Here is a 19,271-nt window from a genome sequence, read left to right on the forward strand (position 1 = left end):
ACCTGTACTCTTTGTCAATGGTGCACACTGACACTGAGAAATTTGTGAACGTATAGATTTTATATATTGAAACTGATGTGTGAAACTCTGAAATGTATCATGATTTTTGATTGAATGTTGTCGTTAGAGTGACTCCCGAACAATAAAGCCGTACTATTGGAGCAGTGAGGAGCTCTTGAAGGTTAATGTGGTCGTGTGGAATTGAATTGGGTGCAAACACCTAACCCAGGTGGGTTTTGGGTCATGACTATAACTTCAATGCTGATGCATGTGGTTTACATATGAAAAGAAACTGCTGCAAATGAACACACTGTTTTCTTTCTTATTTCTTTTGGTACTTTTTGTACTTAAAAAAGAATGTGAAACTCACTGAAAAACAAAACTTTAGACTGAATTGAATGCATTAAATATTATATACAAAATACAGTCTTGACTGTCCTCTGACCCGCCCTTTGAAACTCTAAAGCAGAACGTATCTACTTTCTATTCGGGGTTGTTATTTTATTCTTTATATAAATGTGAAATTCACTGAACTAGCAGAATTTTACGCTGAAAGAATTATTTACTGCTCTTATGGCAAATGATAAGTGAAATAAGCACAATTATTACTATTATTATTATTTTTTTATTGTTATTAGATGTTGCACTGAATGTGGGTCAACCGGGGCTCCCGGTGAAAAACCCTAAACTACCGTCACGGTAGACATCACACAGACTCACAAAGGCTCAAGTCCTTACCTAACCTTACCTTACCTTCACCTACTTCACACCAACCCTATTTCTACACCTGCAGAATTTGGAAGAAGAACTTGCAGATGGTGCTGCTCTTTTTGGGGGGTGTCATCAGGTGATCTTTGACAAAGGAGGCAATGCAGTTCCCAAGAGCAGGTTCCCCTAATTTCATGGACAACAGCACCATTTGTGCACCGCTCCACTTCTTACAAAGGTCCTGGAAAATGGCCTTGTCAAGTTACCCTGGACCTCGATCCACGTTCTTTCAAACAGACGCATAATGATGGCTTGGACTTTGCAGTGGTCCAGTTCACTTTTGCTTTCCTGAATATCTGCGAAACCAGCGCCTCCACGAATATCAGAACTGACATTTTCTTTATTTCTTCCTGTGCAGTTGCACCTTGCACAGATTCAGTAGGTGTTTTCTCACATACTGAGCCAGAAGTTGCTGATGGAACAGTGATAGTCAGGCATAAAGGTCAAGGCTATAGAATGACCGTATTCTAGAAAATCTCAGTCTATGATGCAAGCACATACCAGAGTAACATTAGAAGAAAATACATTAATGAATATAAATAAATAACGCTGGGCCGATGGGAGTGTGTTGGCAACAGCAGTTGACATGCGATTAAATATTAATTTATCCATGTACACAGCAAGAATCAAGTTTTCGATTAATCTGTGGATTGTTTGATGCAATACAGTTCCTAATATAGTTTAATCAAAGTCATATTTGTGTGCGCAGAGTTGTTGCTGTTGGCACTGGTATTTATTTTTTCACATATTGGGCTGTTGCTTGAGTGAACGCAGAGCATAGACTGTACAGTATAAGTAAAATAGTTTACCATTTCTACCACTAGATGGCAGTATACGTGTATTTAAACTATAGATATAGGGGGATTCAGGGACAGCCCACTGCTCCCTATACTAGGGATGGGTTAAATGCAGAGAACACATTTCCCCACTGCGGGACTAATAAGGGATTGTTTAATCGTTTTAATCTTTAATTTAATAACTAAACATACCTACATGGAAGAGTGAGCATGTGTTGATCATGAGGCCCACAGAATTAGAACAATTTCATTTCAAAGAGAAAACCATTTTGAAACATTCAATTCTTATTATAGGGAAGGGGATCCCTATAGTTACACCAGAGAGGGATGCCCAAAAAAACTGTCCACAGACCTTTAGCCGGATGCATCAGTGGCTGCAGACTGGTATGAGGAAGAGGTGGGCTCATTGACACGAGTGTCACACTTTGGCAGTAAGAGCACAGGACCAGGAAGCTGCAGAGAGGGAATTTGCTCTGCAGTGCCCAGATGTGAGTGTACTGCTGGACAATCCTGTCAATAATCTGCCACAAATTTTTAAAGATGGACTCAAGTGCCTGATTGATGTTACAAGAAGACATTGTCAGCACTGATGTTTTTTTTATTGTATCTCTTTCATCTACTTGTAAATAGGTCAAATATACATTCCTGTATTTGACTTGTACTGAGGATGGATTCAGTCCTCTCTCTGACCACGGAAATGTCACTGATGACAATCATTTTTGGACAGAAGACTGGTGTGTTTTGGAACAGCTCTTGTAAGCCAAAACTGCTGATGGAAATCAGGTGAGCAGATTAACTGCAGACGGAAGAATCAGAAGAATTCAGATACAGCAATGCAAATCAAATAAAGGAATGTAATCACAATGCAATGCCACCACTAATGCTGAAGGTTTCTGCTTTTAGGGGAGTGTTTGACTTGTGCTTGACATGTTTTTTCTCTCAGATTACGGTCACAGTTTCAAACAGTTTTAAACAGTTTTAAACAGCCCTCCTCCCAAAGCAGGCTTCTGCAGACCAGTGTTATTGGATGGGAACTTAATTTTACGACACAGTGTCATGCTGGTGTGTCCAACATGCTAAAGAGCTGGTAGTCTGTTGCACTGGTTCCCAACCCAATTCCAGCCTGAAGCTCTGCATCCGCCTACAGCTCCAGAGATCAACCTGAGGGGTCATGAAACCGGTAACATGGTAGCAAAGAAGAAAAGTGAACCAATTAATCTTGTTTTTGCTCTTGTTTTGTGAGATTAGGAAGACAATTGAAAATATTCTAGAGTCAAACTTTCTGTATCCCAATGGCAAATAAACTGAAGTCATTTTATTTTGACCACAGTATTTGACCAACATTATATCTTCTCATCTCGGCCCTTTGAACTCTTCTGTTTAACCATTCAATTCAGGATTTAAGTGTGACAATTAAATCAATGAGGTAGTTAAATTAGGCTTAATGTTTGATGCTAGGCTCACCTGGAACGTACACATTAATAAATAAGTGTAAAAAGGTTTTAAATGTAATGAGATGCATGGTGGGAACAGAGTGTGGAGCTGACAGGTCTGCCACGAAAGCTATGTGTAGGTCTGATAAGATCAGTTCTAGATTACGGCTGTGTGGCATATAGGTTGGCGTCTAAAACCTTGTTGGGAAAACTGGATGTAATACAAGCACAAGCATTAAGGATATGTAGTGGGGCCTTTAAATTGCAGGTATGGGGGAAATGCCATTAGATTTAAGAAGAATCCAGATCAGGATGCCATATTGGGTCAGTTTACAAGGACATAACAAGGTTCCAACAATAAGTGCCATTGAGAACATGAAAAAAGGCCAACAAAGAGCTTTGGTTGGGTTGTTAAGAAGAAGGCTAGTGAGTTGGGTATACTGGATAGGAGTTATTCTCCAACTGTGCTTCTGCCGGCTATTCCTCCTTGGTTACTGCCACAGCCTGCAATTGCTCTTGGCCTCCTTGAAATGATGAGAGATGAATGTGGGGGAAACTGTAAGATCTTCAAGTCATATATCAGAAGGAATTACTACAAATATTTCCAGATTTATACAGATGGATCTAAAGACCATAAAACTGGTAGAACAGCAGCAGCAGCAGCAGTAATCCCAGAATTCAATGTTGAGTGTGAGAGACTCAGTGTCTCTCGCATCTGTGTTAGCATGTGAGGTGATGGCCATTGTTATTGCCTTACACTGGGTAGGACATCAGGCCAGAGAGAGTGGTGATAGCATCAGACTCATGTGCAGTGTTAATGAGTTTGAAATGTTGCCACTCCAGAAGTAGAAAAGATTGATTGTATGAAATAATGCAATCACTATTCAGAATCCATCAAATGTGGGTGTCTGTTAATTTTGTGTGGGTCCCTGCCCATGTTGGAGTCGATGGCAAGGGGAAGGTGGATAAAGCAGCAAAAAGGGCTCTGAAGAGGGAGAAATAACATTAATGTAAATATAAGTAAGTCAGAAGCGAAAGTTGTGATTAAGAGATGGCAGAATGAATGAAATAAAGGGAGTAAAGGTTCCCTCTATGTTATTGGAAAGCATAATAATGGAAAGTTTGAAGAAGAAACTGTGGACCACGTCCTGTCAGAGATACAATACAAGTTTTGAAAAATGGACTAAGAGAGTTTGGAGAGGAAAATATCATTATTATACAAAAGAAAATGTTTGGCTTTTCCCCTTTTCTTTCTTTCTCTTTTATTTCATTCGTTTCCTTTTTGTTTGGTTAATTATTTTTGTTTTCTTCGTTTGGTTGTCGTATTAGAGAGGGTATACTTAGCCCACACTCCAGATTACTGGGTGGCGACAATGCACTTGAAAGCGGTTTGCCAACCGCCATTAAAAGTAACAGAAGAAGACGAACAAGAAGAAGAAGAAGAAGAAGAAGAGGAAGAAGAGGAACCGGAATTGGAATTGAAACTGGGTTCGCTCCTGTTGGCTCAGCCTGAGCACAGCAGATTGCTTTGGGTTGCAGTTGTGTTATGATTTTTGCTCTAGTGCATTATTACTAATGAAAAGAGCTATTGTCACTACTGGGAATATTCATGAATAATATGGAAATGTGGGCATTTCTTTCCCTTATCGGATGTGACTTCTAAAGGTGGGACAACGTCATAAACTTACGTTAACTAACAGTTACTCTGGGAGGCTATGATAGCAGCTAACCGCGATCAGCTAACAGCTAGCTAACCAAAGAAAGCGTCCTTGATGTTCGCCTATACAAGCTTACGAGCTAACTAGATGCAATCAATGTAATGTGCAGTGACATTCGTGACCACATATTTCTACAGTCTGAATACCGAGTATAGCTGCAACTTGTAGATGGTTCGCGCTTACTTAGCTAACGTTAGCTAATGTGTGGGAGTTTTAAGTTAGCAAGTTAGCAAAGTTCAGCTAACGCTAGCTGTTAACCTAACTGTTACCATCAGGTTGTTGGGTGAGAGTTTTTAAGAGTATCGCTGGGCACGAGTGCAACGTATTAAGCACTTCTTCTTTTAGTGAAGCTTAGCATGAAACAGTTAACATCTATGTTAATAGTTTGTCTCAAAAACAATAATTAAGCTTGACAAAATTGACATCCGACTTCCACTTTGCAGCTTAGCATTAGCTGCAGTTAGCATCAGTCGGGGAAACTCGTTGTGTTAATAACTAGCAGCAAAAAGTTATATAATACACATTGATAACATTAGATATGATTGTAACAATATGTGGCTGGTCATCTGGTGTTGCTTGTTTACCAACGTTAGATAAAGTCCTTGGGCTGGAGTGTGTCACAGCATCGTCTAACATGCTAACCTCAGCCAGGCTAATGTAACACCGTGGTACGCAATTGTTTTGCCCTTATTCACAGCTCTTATCTCGGTGCTGAAATTACCAACAGCGTTGTGTTCACAGTGTCAATACTCAAGACAGCCAGTTATTGTTTTTGTAGGAGGTCATTTATTTACTGGTCAACACAAGTGTCCGGTGATGGCTGACACTGGAGTCTTTGACAACATGTCAGTATTGTGACATGTTGTCACAATACACTCACGAACATTCCAAGCAGAAGTAGTTCCCCACCATAACTTACTGAGCTTCAGACCAATAGGCTGGTAAATGTCAATAGATGTTATTTTTTTCCTAAAGATTTTGCTCTAAGTCTCAGGCTTAATTTCCCCATTTCCCGCCCCCACCATGTAATAGCTGTTATTTTGCTCCAAACAGGTGCTGGCACCTTTACTGCCTTGGAGCAGAGGAAATAATCAAAAGATGAGTGCTCTCCACTTTTCATCGGCCACTACTTTAAGACTCTCAGAGAGAGACTGAAAGGAGAGAGAAAGAGATCCTCTGGAATACAGGCAAGAGGGTGAGACAAAGAGAAAACAACCGAAGCTGTCAGCCACTTTCCAAAGCAGAGGAAATGGCTTTCTTGGACAACCCGGCCATTATTCTGGCCCACATCAGACAGTCTCATGTGACCAGTGATGATACAGGAATGTGTGAGATGGTACTAATAGACCAGGATGTAGATCTGGAGAAGTGCCAGCTGGCTCTGGTACCTGGCAGCAGCTGTGGGTCAACGGGGTCGGACTCCCTGATCGAGGGGGGCGGCAGTGTGACAGACAATCATGCCTGCGACCTCTCCCAGTCCATGGACATCACATCCAGCTGGGATTTCGGCATCCGTCGGCGCTCCAACACGGGTAGGCACATCTCCAGGCTCCGGCTGGTTAGCAGGGCAGGCTTTCTGTCAGGCACCCCTTCCCCTCTGTCATGATGGCAGGGGCAGCCAGAAAGCCAGTTCTGCTGTTGTTTGGATGGGGTTTGTGTGTCTAATCTGGGCCAGTGGTTTAGTGAGGCTCATGTCAAATTGTGTGCTATTGAAGGTTGTTGCAACACAAGTGGAAAGCATGGGGTTAGATTGCAGTTCACTGCGTGAATGTGAGTAATTGCTGTGAATTGAGGAGCACAGATCACATTTACAACTATTCATTTCGAGTATACTTTGTAAATGAAGCAGTCAGATTGTTCATTTTCTTCTTATTTTTTCTTCTTGTGTGCTCTCTATAACCAATAACTCTTTGTTAAACATTTGTTCACCAGAACTACAGTCCCATTTCTAAGCTCCTTTTTACAGCGACGGTCTTAAAAGCCTGCAGCTGTCTTAGATGAGCACAACCTTCTTGACAATTTTCAGTCTGCTTTTCTGTTGGTTGCACTCCACAGAAAGGTCTCTTCTTAGAGTCTCAAACTATTTCTTGATGCATGGTGATGCAGGAGAATGTTCTGCATTGGTACTATTGGATCTCATTGCTGCTTTTGATCCTGTCTACCACTATATCTTGGTAGAGAGGCTCAGGTAGTGGGCGGGTATCTCTTGATCAGCTGTGGAGTGGTTCTTTTATTACATTTCAGACAGGACTTTCTCAATTACTGTTCAGAGCTATGCCCCATCAACTCAATATCAGTCTGTTTAAAAAAAAAAAAAAAAAAGAGTATTCTCACAATGTTTCTGTGAGAGATGGTCAAACTGGAACACGGCGACTGTTAAACCAACTCTTTGTATTTGTCAATACTATGAGCTCCATCTGTCAGTCAGTTGCTGATGTGACAAAACTGCTGCCACTTGGGCGTTGAGGGTGTGTAGAGGAGGAGATCCATCATAAAATCCGCAGAAGAGAGAGCATCAAGATGGCTGTGGCTCAAGAGCAGACAGCCATAGGGCCAGATGTAGCTAGCGATTAGGACACAAGCTGGGATCTGAACAGCTGCATACATACCCCCTGTTATGTATGCAGCTGAGAGACCCGGAAGTGTCCAGATAGACATCAGTATGTTTTGACAAGCAGATCAGACATTAGGATGAACAAAAAGCCTCTCCCTGCAGACCACCATTATGAAAGAGACTGTTGACAGAACAACTTTGTTTAATGAGTAAATATCCAGCACCTCAGGGGTCAATGATTTCTTTTTCACTTGTCTGGTCCGGGAAGTAGGTTAGGAGTCAGACTTGTCCCGATACACATTGTTTTATTTAGTAGTGCTTATCAAATAGCAACAAAGCCCAACATTGTTTTCCATGTTTATTCTCTATTTAGAGAAATTAATTTGGAGTTTAGGCCACATCTTCTTAACACCAACCAAACTCCGGTTTCAAGGACAAGTGAAACGCTCACCTGCGCTTCAGCAGGTAGACTTCAGCTTCCACCATTTTCTGTGTCGATCCCCGGCTCTGATTGTCCATGTCGATGTGTCCTCGGGCAAGACACTTAACCCCAAATCGCTCCTGCAGTGTGTATGAATGGGTATGAATGGTTAGTTAGTCCTGATGGCAGGTGGCACCTTGTATGGTAGCCCCCTGTCATCAGTGTGTGAATGACATCATGTAGTGTTAAAGCACTCTGAGTGGTCGGAAGACTAGAAAAGTGCTCCAAGAAAAGTCCATTTACCATTCTTGCTCGTGCCCGATCTGTACTTGGCGTGTGCAACTCTCAGCAGTTTCGAAAAAACCCGACATGATTTGTTTAAATATTTTGAACTACCACTTGCCCGTTTTGGCAAGTGATATGCTAGATTTACTGCCCTAAGGTGCCCTTTATTTGCCCTGAGCAAGCGGGCAATTCTTATTGTTGAGCGCCGCCACCTGATTGCCACATTTATCAATGTCAACTGCAACTTCATTTCCCCGTAAGGACAATAAAATGTTCTCGTTTAAATCTCAAGGTTTGGGCTGTCGGTCAATCCGTCTTCAAATGCTACTGTGTTTGAGTTGGGATGTGGGTGTGTAATATGACGTGTACAAATTGAGCATAGTGAGTTTGAATCAAATGAAGAGTGTGAATCTGTTTTAAGCTACATTCAGGTGTTTTAATTTGAAGGTAATTGTGGTTTTGGTGATAGAGGGAGTCCAAAGGTAGACGGCTTGTCTCTTTTTGGCTCCCTTGAGCTTTGCTCTAAGTTTGGTGGAGTGCTGGTCTTGGTTCTGGGTTCTGGGTTGTGGGTAGAGAGACTTTCAGCCTTGAGTTCATTCACTGACCTGTGGTGGCTGTCTCATCAGGACTCCAACAAGACAGCCGAGAGAAACCTGGGGCTGCTGGTAAGATGAGAGGGATGAACCAAAAAGCGTTTTAACAAAGTAAACAAGTTTTATTTGGTGTTAGCTCTTCTTAGTGTTTGTACTATATACATATTAGTGTGTGTGACTGTCCGTCAAAATATTATATGGCAGAGAGTGAGTGTGTTGCTCTCACAGGCCCAATGAAAGATATACATAATATATTTGAACCAAAGCACAGCGTACTGGTACTGGTAGTGGTGTACGTAATGATGATTTTTTTCCCAGGTTTTTAGCACTGAAATTTTAAAGTTGTTTTTTTCTTTTTCTTTTCAGCGCAAAGACTTGAAAGGTTAAGGAAAGAACGGCAGAACCAAATCAAATGTAAAAACGTTCAATGGAAAGAGAGGTCCAACTCCCAATCAGGTAATGTTTCGTATTATTTTGAATAAAAAAATAAACTTATTTCAACAGCAAAGCTCTGGTAGTTACGAATATTTTTTTGTTCGTAGGGAATTTTTCTAAAAATCTTTATTCTAATTTTAAAAAGCTGATAAGAAATCTGAATTTTCAAAGTATTTTCTCTGACATACTCAAATATTATATGAAACATCTCGATACCATGATCCTCCAGCTGTGGTGAGGGGGTGTTAGGAGATGATTAATGGGATCCTTCTACACACCCGCTGGGATAAGAAAACATTTTGGTTACAGCAAATCGCATTCAGTTTTTCTGACTTAATTCGAATGTTTACTTCTTTTTTTGTGATATGAACGGAGTTCTGATTACTGAGTAATTTTCTATCAAAAAATTCCAGTCAAACAAGGAAGAAACCCTTTGTTTGAGCTGATGACAACTGGTTTTACTGATTTACTTCAGATACTTTTGTGCCTTCATGTAAAGACTTGTACCTAAAATATGTATTTACACGGAGATATACGTGTAATAAAATATGCTGCAGTTTTCTCCAGTACTCTACTCTTTACTAGTTTTGATCAGAAGGTTATAACAGTTTTTCTCAATGTACTTGAAAATAAGCAAGTGATGTTGCATGTTGTTCATTGCTCTGATGCTTTCTGTCCAGTGGAGGATCTGGGGTCCCTGTTTGAGAAACGGGACTTTAAGGACAGGCCGCGGACCACAGGTACCAAATCCACCCTTTCACTGCGGCTGGAGCAGTGTCCCCAGCAGCTCAACAACCCCTTCAATGAATACTCCAAGTTTGATGGCAAGGTGAGTCATTCCACATGTAGTTTCTCTTCATTTGTATCTTCTTTAAAATAAACTCTTTTAGAATTATGTCATTCTGTAGCAAAGAAAACATGTGAGCCTATTTGATTAAATTCATCCAACACAGAAAAGCTTCTGTCTAATGCACCATTACAGGAGTTTAGATTCAGTATAGCAAAACTATATATATATACACAATTACCCCACACACACTCTAGCATGAATATTAGCACCATATTTGCTCCCTTCCCTCTACTTGAATCACCTTTTGTGGAACCAAACAGAGCAGTGCAGACGACAACATCTGCCTCATGATTGTTGTTAATTTCTCCTGTAGGAAGCCCCCCACAGTAGATACTAAAGTTTGACGTAGCACATGCTGTATCCCTTTACTCTTTGTAATCAGGGATTTTCTCTGCATGGTGTCCTCGTCACCTTTTTAGGGCCACATTGGCACAACGGCAACAAAAAAGATAGACGTCTACCTCTCAATGCAGCTGGCTCAGGAGAAAGTACACCCAATGACGGTGGTGACCATTGCTAACGCCCGCGTCCATGACCTCATTGGCCTCATATGTTGGCAGTACACAGGCGAGGGACGAGAGCCCAAACTGAAGTGAGCAAAAAAAAACATTTCAACACCCCTTTGGTAGAATGTACATTTCTGCGTAACACTCAACACATCTGTCTCCACAGTGAGAATGTGACCGCCTACTGCCTCCACATCGCGGAGGACGATGGCGAGGTGGACACAGACTTCCCTCCGCTGGACTCCAATGAGCCGATCCACAAGTTTGGTTTCAGCACTCTGGCCTTGGTGGAGAAATACTCTTCACCTGGTCTCGCTTCCAGACAGTCACTGTTTGTCAGAATGTAAGTAAGGGAACATATTCATGTATGTAACCACCAGTGGGAGGCGAATACGGGAATGTCGCGGTTATCCAGATTTATCCAGGCGTCTGGTAATAAACTGTGTGTGAGAGAGAGATATGTACTTAGAGTGCAGCGATTAATGGTATTAGGGCTGAACCAAATCCTATTATACAGGCTCTAATTATTCTCTGGTGTTTCCAAACAAAAATGGTAATATTTGTATAGCCTCTGGACTTTAATAGCCCATATATGTTTCAGTAAGATTTTTGCTCATATTCAAAACTTTCCGCATATTCAAAATATTCATTAAAAGGTAGAAATTCTCTCTTTTGAACCATCCCCCCTGTTAAAAATGAGCAAATCGCCTACTAGTTGCAATGTTACAGGTGCAGTGAAGTGTTGTTTACTACATTTCGCCTGTCTTGATGATAAAAGTTAAATCTACAGATGCATTCTTTACCTTTTCTGCTTTTCCCCCTATTTTAGAAATGCTGCCCATGGCTTCTCTTTAATCCCTGTGGACAGTCTGAAGGTAACCATGAAGGAAATTCTCCAGAAAGCACTCAAGAAGAGGAAAGGCTCACAGAAAGGCTCAGGTAATGACAGGGACGTTCTAGATAGATGAAGTTCATTCTGTCTTTGGATTGGTTGGTTGTCCAGCACATTGTATCCCCAATTATGTAGCCCAAATAAAAACCGCAGTATATTTTAGTTTGGGGAAAAAATGAGCAAAGATAAACTTTGCTGTAAATCTGTGTTATGGCTCCGTCAGCTGTAATGACCGAAATAAATATTCTGTCTATCATCTCCCATCACTGCCTGCCATTATGAATCCAAATGAAATGTGCTCAGTGTCATTTTCTCACTACACTGTTTGCTTAGAGATTTTACTGGAACAGGCTTTTCTCCCTTATCATCTCCATAATCAGATTCTGCATTCATATGCAGAAAAGTAAATGCACAGTTGGCATTGTCTCTCTGTTAATCTTTTCTCTCCATTCCCCTTATAGATGCATGGTCTAGCCTGTATATTACAATTAAAAAATAACACACACAACTAGTAGCGCTGCCGTCTCAGTCCAAAACTCCAAATATATTGAAAAGATTGTAATAATTTAAAGCATGTTTTTATCCAAAGAATGAATCTACTTAAATCCATATTTGTTGGCATTTAGCCAAAACATAATTTCACTGCGGTCAAAAACGTAGATTGCTCTCCCACTTGCTGAGACACACACACACACACACACACACACACACACACACACACACACACACACACACACGTGCACACACACAAAGGGAGGCTGGCAGGCACCTGTTTTAACAGACATTCAAATGTTGATTCAAATACCTCGATAGAAGCTTGAATATGTAAAATGACATTCGGTAGAGTTGGAGTGGCTCGGTCCGATCCACTTTGTCTGTTTCCACTTCACAGAGACAGGGCTGTGTATGAACACAGGGCTGTGTATGAACACACACAACAGACAGCTAGTGAACCGTGAGGAAATATTGACAACAAGTGTGGTTTAGAATCACAGACACCACCTTTAAATACACATTTGTCTTATTAGATTTAAAATCGGGTTATGATGGAATTTTTACGGACAAGTCAAAATCAACCACTGGACATCACTTTGAGTTTGAGTATTATTATTAAAGGACTGATGGCCAAAAGCTGCACTGAAAATAAGACTCATCTTATAAAAACTATCACTTCAGATGAAGCTCTGCATCAACGACTATAAGAGCTGTAAAACTCTAAGGCTGAGTGTGTTGCTGTCGTTGCTGACTCATCATTCTCCGACAGGGCCCATGTATCGTCTGGAGAAGCAGACGGAGCCAAACGTCTCTGTGGACCTGGACTCAACACTGGAGAGCCAGAGCACCCTGGAGTTCTGCCTGGTCAGAGAAAACAGTAAGTAAACCCACAACTGCCTCATCTTCTCAACGCCGGTCACACTCTGCCAGCTTCACCATCATCATCACCAACATCTGAGAGGGTTCTGACAGGGATCACACATCTTGACTGAAAGAATACATCACTACAAAATAAGATTCACATTTGTTTTTCACTCAGTGGTGAGATCTCTAGGACACTGTTTTTAATAAAAAAAGATATATTGCAATCCGTAATGTCTTCATGCAGACATTACAAAGTTATAAGGCTGTAACAAATAGCTCAAAGCGTCATGCATAACGTCGACATTGAATTCAACATTGAAGTCCAGCTTTTTTCTTCTATTCATTCTGTTTAAACCTGGTATTTCTGCACGGGTGCAGATTAAATCGGTGATCAGTTTTTCCCCTAAATTCATTCTGCGGCTGCAAATTATGAGCGCTGCTGCTGGAATTTCACACCATCATTAATATCCTCTGCTCTATTTTATCCCAAAAATCTGTCCAGCTCCAAATCCCAGCATTTAAGAGCTCGCTTCAACCCTGTTGTCAATTTGTGCCTGCTCTTCCTTCTGTCTGCAGGCTCCAGGGGCGAGGAGAGCTCCGAGGAAGACCCCCCTATTGACATCACCACGGTCCAAGACATGTTGAGCAGCCACCACTATAAGTCCTTCAAGATCAGCATGATTCACAAGCTGCGCTTCACCACAGATGTCCAGCTAGGTACATGCTGCTTACTCACACATGTCCACCTCCATCAGCCATAGCTTGGTCCACGGCTCCTCTGCCAACAAATGTGCGATGATGTCATGCTATGTAAATTAGCGTATGATGTCATCTGCTGACTTTTGGAGCTAGTGCTAGCTAGATCCATTGGCACAGGACACACTGCATTTTGTGACTTTGCTTGTTCCACCGTCCACCATTTTGTCCACTGGGGACAGTTACTGCAAAGAACGTACATTGATGCTGTCAGCTGTAACTCGGGATAGCTAAGGATAGCAACATTTTCCTGGGAGATCGTACCCGGTGGCATAGACAGTCTCGATACTGAATCAAACTGATAGTCGACGCTCAGCTGTGGAAGTTTAGGTGAGAAAAACACCAGCTTTGCATTTTGATCTATTGTGCATACACAAACTGTGTGCCGCTACTGCCTACCAATACACATGTTCTTGGTTGCAATTTAGCTGATTTAGTGAAAACTATTTTGATTTCAGGATATTGTGTTTTTATAAACCCAAACTGGTCTCTTTCGTTAAAATTCTTTCCTTCTAAGTTCTTTATTATAGACCATTATAGTCCTGCCCTGATCACCTACTTGACAGTCTTTTCGGAAAGGTTCTCCGGATCTTTTTATTTTATTATAAACCCAAAAACCAAAGTACTGGACACCTTGAAATGTTTGAGCTTATGATAGAGGAAAAGTCAAATGGCATCCCCAAATGTATTAAAACTTATCCCGAGTGGAACATTTCTGCGTGTACCAAATCTCATGACAGTCCATTCAATAGTTGTAGAGATACTCCGTGTAACAGGAACGCAGCAGTTTGTGCATAATAACATGCATGTAGTCCAACAATGCATGGTTGTCATGTGTATGCAATATGTCTTCCATATCCGAACGGACTCAACTGTTTCTTCAGGTGTTTCAGGAGAGAAGGTGGAGATCGATCCGGTCACCAATCAGAAGGCCAGCACCAAGTTCTGGATTCGACAGAAACCCATCTCCATCGACTCGGACCACCTCTGTGCCTGCGACCTCGTAGAGGAGAGAAGCCCCAGTGAGTGGACCACACACCACGCCTCTACATGACCGTCACAGCACAATGCGGATACATGCTCACAGCTTTTCTCTGTGAAAAAAGAAAAAAGTGCTTTTAGCCTTACTTCACTGGGATGAACACAACACATGACTGTGGCCTTTCCTTTAGGGATTAAGATTATTGTGTGGCCTGTGGAATTTAAACTGGCTTTAACCTTAATTTACCCGACCTCATGGGCCAGACTAAGAATTTAGAGTCCAATCTGATCGGTCAAGTCTTTCCTAAAGTCGACTGATCATCAAATCATGACTTATTTTTTTGCTCATTGGTCCCTCCCTGTTTAAACTTAACAGAGCCGTTCATAAATTCAACGGTTCACTGTATGTAGTGCACTGTATGTAGTTGAAATAGCCATGCTGTTATTTATGATTCTTTCTTTATTTCATCAGCGCAGTTTTCCGTCACTGTGACGATTCAACTGTGAGACTGGCAAATCTGGCTCCTTAGATCAAATCGCCGGACAGTCTACTATTCGGGGTCACCCCTAGTCCCTTTAGTAGGTCAGTTTTGGGTGTTTGAAGTGGGGTTCTCTATAGTCAGTGTAGTAACCACAGTAGAAGCTGCTCTGCAGTTTGGAGAAGCAGACAGGAGTACCAGCACTGTGGGCTCAACTATTCTATTTATATTCTATCATTTTTAGGATCTAAAATTCTGCTGCTGCCCTGGTTGAGCTATCGTTATTATATCAACCTTTAAAACCGACCTTATTATTCACAAGCTACTTGATCCAAGTTTAGATTTCAAAGTTAAATTATTGAATGAATGTTGAACTGAGAGATTCCGACTTCTGACAATAATATGACACAAGTGGCTAATCATGTTCCGGGAGACGTTTCCTCGTCCGTTGTTACAGAGTGGTGTTACAGAGTGGTGTTACAGAGTGGTGTTACAGAGTGGTGTTACAGAGTGGTGTTACAGAGTGGTGTTACAGAGTGGTGTTACAGAGTGGTGTTACAGAGTGGTGTTACAGAGTGGTGTTACAGAGTGGTGTTACAGAGTGGTGTTACAGAGTGGTGTTACAGAGTGGTGTTACAGAAGCAAAACGAGCTACTCTGAGAATTCATGTAAACATTCTATGATCTTTGTCATTTTAACCGCCTTGAATTCTTCAGTGACATTTTCTGTTGCATGTAATTGGATTACATTTGATCATGTTAGAGCTGATAGAGCCAATGAAAGCATGAATACAGTCACTGTGAATATGTATTGTGCCTTTTTTTCATGTAAAGAAGGTGTGCTGCCAGTCCTTTTCTTATTATAGCGCCTTCCTCTCACATAATAATCCATAGTATTCAGCCAGCCAAACCAAAGTGACATTTTGCTTAATCTTGTCCCGCAAAAACAATTATTTACAATTTGCTCTTCTTTTGTCCTGCTGGTGGTCTTCCTCAGCCCTGAGGAGAGGGGACTCCTTCGTGGTGTCGGATCACACAAAGACATGGCTGAAGATGTGCAGGAAGAGAAGGCGTGTCCATTGTCTTCTCATTAAACACTGTTTTTCCTCCGTGTCTTACAGGTCATGCAATATTTAAGCTCACTTATCTCAGCAACCACGACTACAAGCCGCTCTACTTCGAGTCTGATGCTGCTACTGTCAACGAAATAGTGCTGAAGGTGTGTTCTTTTTCACCGTCTTTCTATTTCTTGAGGGCAACTGTTCAGTGCTGGCATGAACTGTTCCTCCAGCTCATCCTTCAGGCCTTAATGAGTTCTGTTCCAGGGCGCCTTCGTCTCAATTTTTATAGTAGCAAAGTACAGTTTAAATGTACCAGTTTCTTACTTGAGTATTTCCATTTTTATCGAGTATCTAGTTTTATTTCACCGCCGTACTCTTCTGTCTGAGATAATAGCCCTGATGATGTCATAGTGATGTAATCAGGGTTGGAGACCTCAGACAGGAAGCCTGAGTTCTAGACTGGAGGTGAGGGTCAAATCTAAGATCCAGTGGTTTTCGAGCTAGAATGAAGGTCTGGTTTGAAGATGGGTGCGGTTAGGAGCAAGGGAGCCCAAAGGATGACAGTAGGAGGAATGCTGCTATAGCGTCGCTCAGCTCATTGTTTTGCTTTCACGTCTTTTAGTGTTTTGGTTCTGTTTTCAGTGGAGAAGCTCTGATAAACCCCATGTACACAACCTGTCCAGCATCAAACAGCAGACAGACACAGTTCAGAGACTAGCTGATGAACTGATGGAGCATTTTGCAGCTACAGAGATGCAGAGATATTTCCCTCAGGGGTTGGTGGAGACCAAAACAGAGCTAAAAGAGAGGGAAGATTAGACTTAAATGTATCAGGTGGACACAGAAAGCACTCCCAATGTAAGTTAACACTCTAGTCTACTAATCTGCTGTTTGCTAACACAACTTTATAAAGTTGTTTGTTGGCCCACGAGGCCCAAAATCATTGAATACTCCTACCTCAGTTATTGATTGAAGAGCATGAATGATCTTGTGCAAACAGGTTCTGAAGAATGTGTCGTATTAAATGTGTTGCACATAAATTAGTTGTTGACGAATAAAAACGTAATACTTCACATAAAAAATATGAAGACCTACATTTATATTATTTCATTACAATTGTGTAGTTGTTGATGCATTGATAAACACTTCAAAATGTCCTCCTACAGTTGCTGCTTAGAACTACATATGTCGCAGTCACACTCGTCTTTTCAATGTGACTTTTGTGACCGGATGCCGATCAGAGCTCAGCTGTCCTCTTGTTCACACTTGACACTTCAATGTGACCTGTCTGATCAGATATGGCTTTTTTTGCCCGAAGAAGAACCGTTAAACGGTGGATGGACACATTTCATTTTTACATAAATTATTCATAATAAAAGTTCCCCATTATTTTTGCTGCTTACTCTTCCTCCCTGCAGAATTAGTAGACGTATTTTTATTTTAGGATAGCGGCTAACAAAGCTCGGCTAATTCGGCGGTGAACATATTGTCCTATAAATTGGTCACATCAGATCTCTATGCGAGTCAGATCTAGGAGCGAACAGACTTAGTCTTAGGTTAGAGTGCTACTATGGTGGCGATCATCTCTGTTATTTCATTGTATTTACGGTAAAGGCCTGTGACTGTCGGAGATAAAGAGGTTCAAGGTGAAGTTTCAAATCAACATTCTCAAACGCATCATGAATGTTTATTTTCAGGTGAACTATATCCTGGAGTCCCGAGCCAGCACCTCTCGGGCCGATTACTTTGCCCAGAAGCAGCGGAAACTGAGCCGGCGGACCAGCTTCAGTTTCCAGAAGGAAAAGAAGTCTGGCCAGTAGACCGACTGAAGCTGCTCAGCCACCTGTCTGTCTGCATAGGCAGGGACAGACGCGTTGACGGGGCCCGACAGTCTGACACGGACAGCATTCGGCTGAACCGAAGCGGAGACTGAAAGGAAAGTCAGGTCAGAGGAGACGGGAGGAAAACGGACCAGGAAGACGTGTCTCTGCTGGAGCAGGGGGCCGGTGGAAGCCTCTGAAACTCCATGGTGCAAAGAGAGCCCACGACCAAAAGACCAACAAATTGCTCTTCTTTAAAGATATGTGGGACAGAGTTTTGGCTGTCATGTCACCGTCGTTCATTCACTGCCTCTGAATATGAGCTCCGTCCTTCAGGATGGATTCGTACAACTTCAACAAACAAAACAAAGCTAAATCTTAGCTTCTGTTTTCCATCTTCAACAGATTCAACAACAAAGAATACCCTGTACATTTTTATGTACTGTACATAGAAAATTCACATTCAAGAATTTAAATAATGATGTAATAGAAATAAAATAGCCCAGTCTGGATTATTAAAAACAGGTCAATACCCTTCTGCCTTGAATCAAGATAGCAAATCCTCAAAAGTGGGAACATTTCTATTGCCTCTTTGCGGCTCTCAACATGGTGACGGCTGAGCCGGCGGCTTGCAGCTAACGGTGCAAGCAAGGGCACAAGTGCTCATGGAGCTTATCTGAGGGGGAACCGGAGGTTTGGCGCTAGGCTTCTGGGACAATGCCGTCCGTTGGAGGCGGAGTTGTCAGCTGTATCCTCCGTATGAGAGCAGTGCAGAGCGGTGGCCGTGAGCTAACCAATGGGGCACGCTCACATGCACTAAAAGGCACGTGCGGCCGGCCCGGCTATGTAAACGAAGCACAGATAACAACACACACAGAGGGAGAGTGTCTATATTCTCTGCTCAGGTAGACATTACTCCTCCATATCTTTACATATTATACAATTGATAATTGTTTGCTGCTAGGTTAATGCTCTGAATATCCAATTTAGCACCGTTAATATTGTCTACACTCCGTTCATTAGGTTCATCTTTTCTCACATTCTGTTACGTTATACTGACAAGAGTTTAACCTCGATGATATGACCGGCATGGACAAAATAATAGAAACACCTCTCCCTCTATTAGTCAATATGGCTCAACAGCACCACAAGCTACAGCCTCCAAAATGAGTTCTAGATTCCACATTTAGTCATTGTGGTGGAGCTGAGGTAGAGCGAGCGAGCACCACGGCTGAGTGCGATGGGTAGAGACACCCGTCAATCAAACCAACACGCCCCCCGGACATAAGTCTCAGAAAGCCTAAAAGGTACCTTTTCTTTTGCCGCTAGCAGTGCTATGCAGCTGTGATTAGCTGAAGCTGGCACAATACACAGCCTATTCCACAAACGGTGTTACCAAATACTGCTGGCCAGTTTAACACACAGGTGAACAAATCAGGTTTGGATATACTCAAAGAAATCAGCTTTGAGAATGTTTTGTGAAGGGAGGAAATGCTTTCAACATGTTTGTTACGAGCATTGACACAAAGACGTAGGCTGAAGCTGACATGCGTTAATGTGGAGC

The 19,271-nt window shown here is 41.9% G+C and overlaps 1 protein-coding gene across 3 annotated transcripts in view; it reads left to right on the forward strand.

The window, feature by feature from the left end:
- The first annotated feature begins 4,337 nt into the window (after nt 1-4,337).
- Nucleotides 4,338-19,271, forward strand: part of mapkap1 (MAPK associated protein 1) — a 15,507-nt gene continuing 573 nt past the window's right edge. The window contains exons 1-12 of one of the 3 annotated variants that reach the window (XM_076079600.1): nt 4,338-4,663; nt 5,770-6,248; nt 8,936-9,025; nt 9,685-9,833; nt 10,274-10,446; nt 10,527-10,703; nt 11,190-11,299; nt 12,517-12,624; nt 13,188-13,328; nt 14,252-14,389; nt 15,948-16,045; nt 17,585-19,271. The exon at nt 17,585-19,271 is cut by the window's right edge and continues 573 nt beyond it. In XM_076079600.1, the coding sequence (XP_075935715.1) occupies nt 5,966-6,248; nt 8,936-9,025; nt 9,685-9,833; nt 10,274-10,446; nt 10,527-10,703; nt 11,190-11,299; nt 12,517-12,624; nt 13,188-13,328; nt 14,252-14,389; nt 15,948-16,045; nt 17,585-17,707 (1,590 nt within the window). In that variant the 5' untranslated portion in view covers nt 4,338-4,663; nt 5,770-5,965 and the 3' untranslated portion in view covers nt 17,708-19,271. Of the gene's footprint in view, nt 4,664-4,686; nt 5,658-5,769; nt 6,249-8,935; nt 9,026-9,684; nt 9,834-10,273; nt 10,447-10,526; nt 10,704-11,189; nt 11,300-12,516; nt 12,625-13,187; nt 13,329-14,251; nt 14,390-15,947; nt 16,046-17,584 lie in introns of those variants that run through there. The other 2 variants (XM_076079601.1, XM_076079602.1) reach the window with 2 other exon arrangements.

This window comes from Anarhichas minor, unplaced genomic scaffold (assembly GCF_050575085.1).
Source record: "Anarhichas minor isolate MPS153535 unplaced genomic scaffold, ASM5057508v1 ptg000073l, whole genome shotgun sequence".
Classification (NCBI taxonomy): Eukaryota; Metazoa; Chordata; class Actinopteri; order Perciformes; family Anarhichadidae; genus Anarhichas; species Anarhichas minor.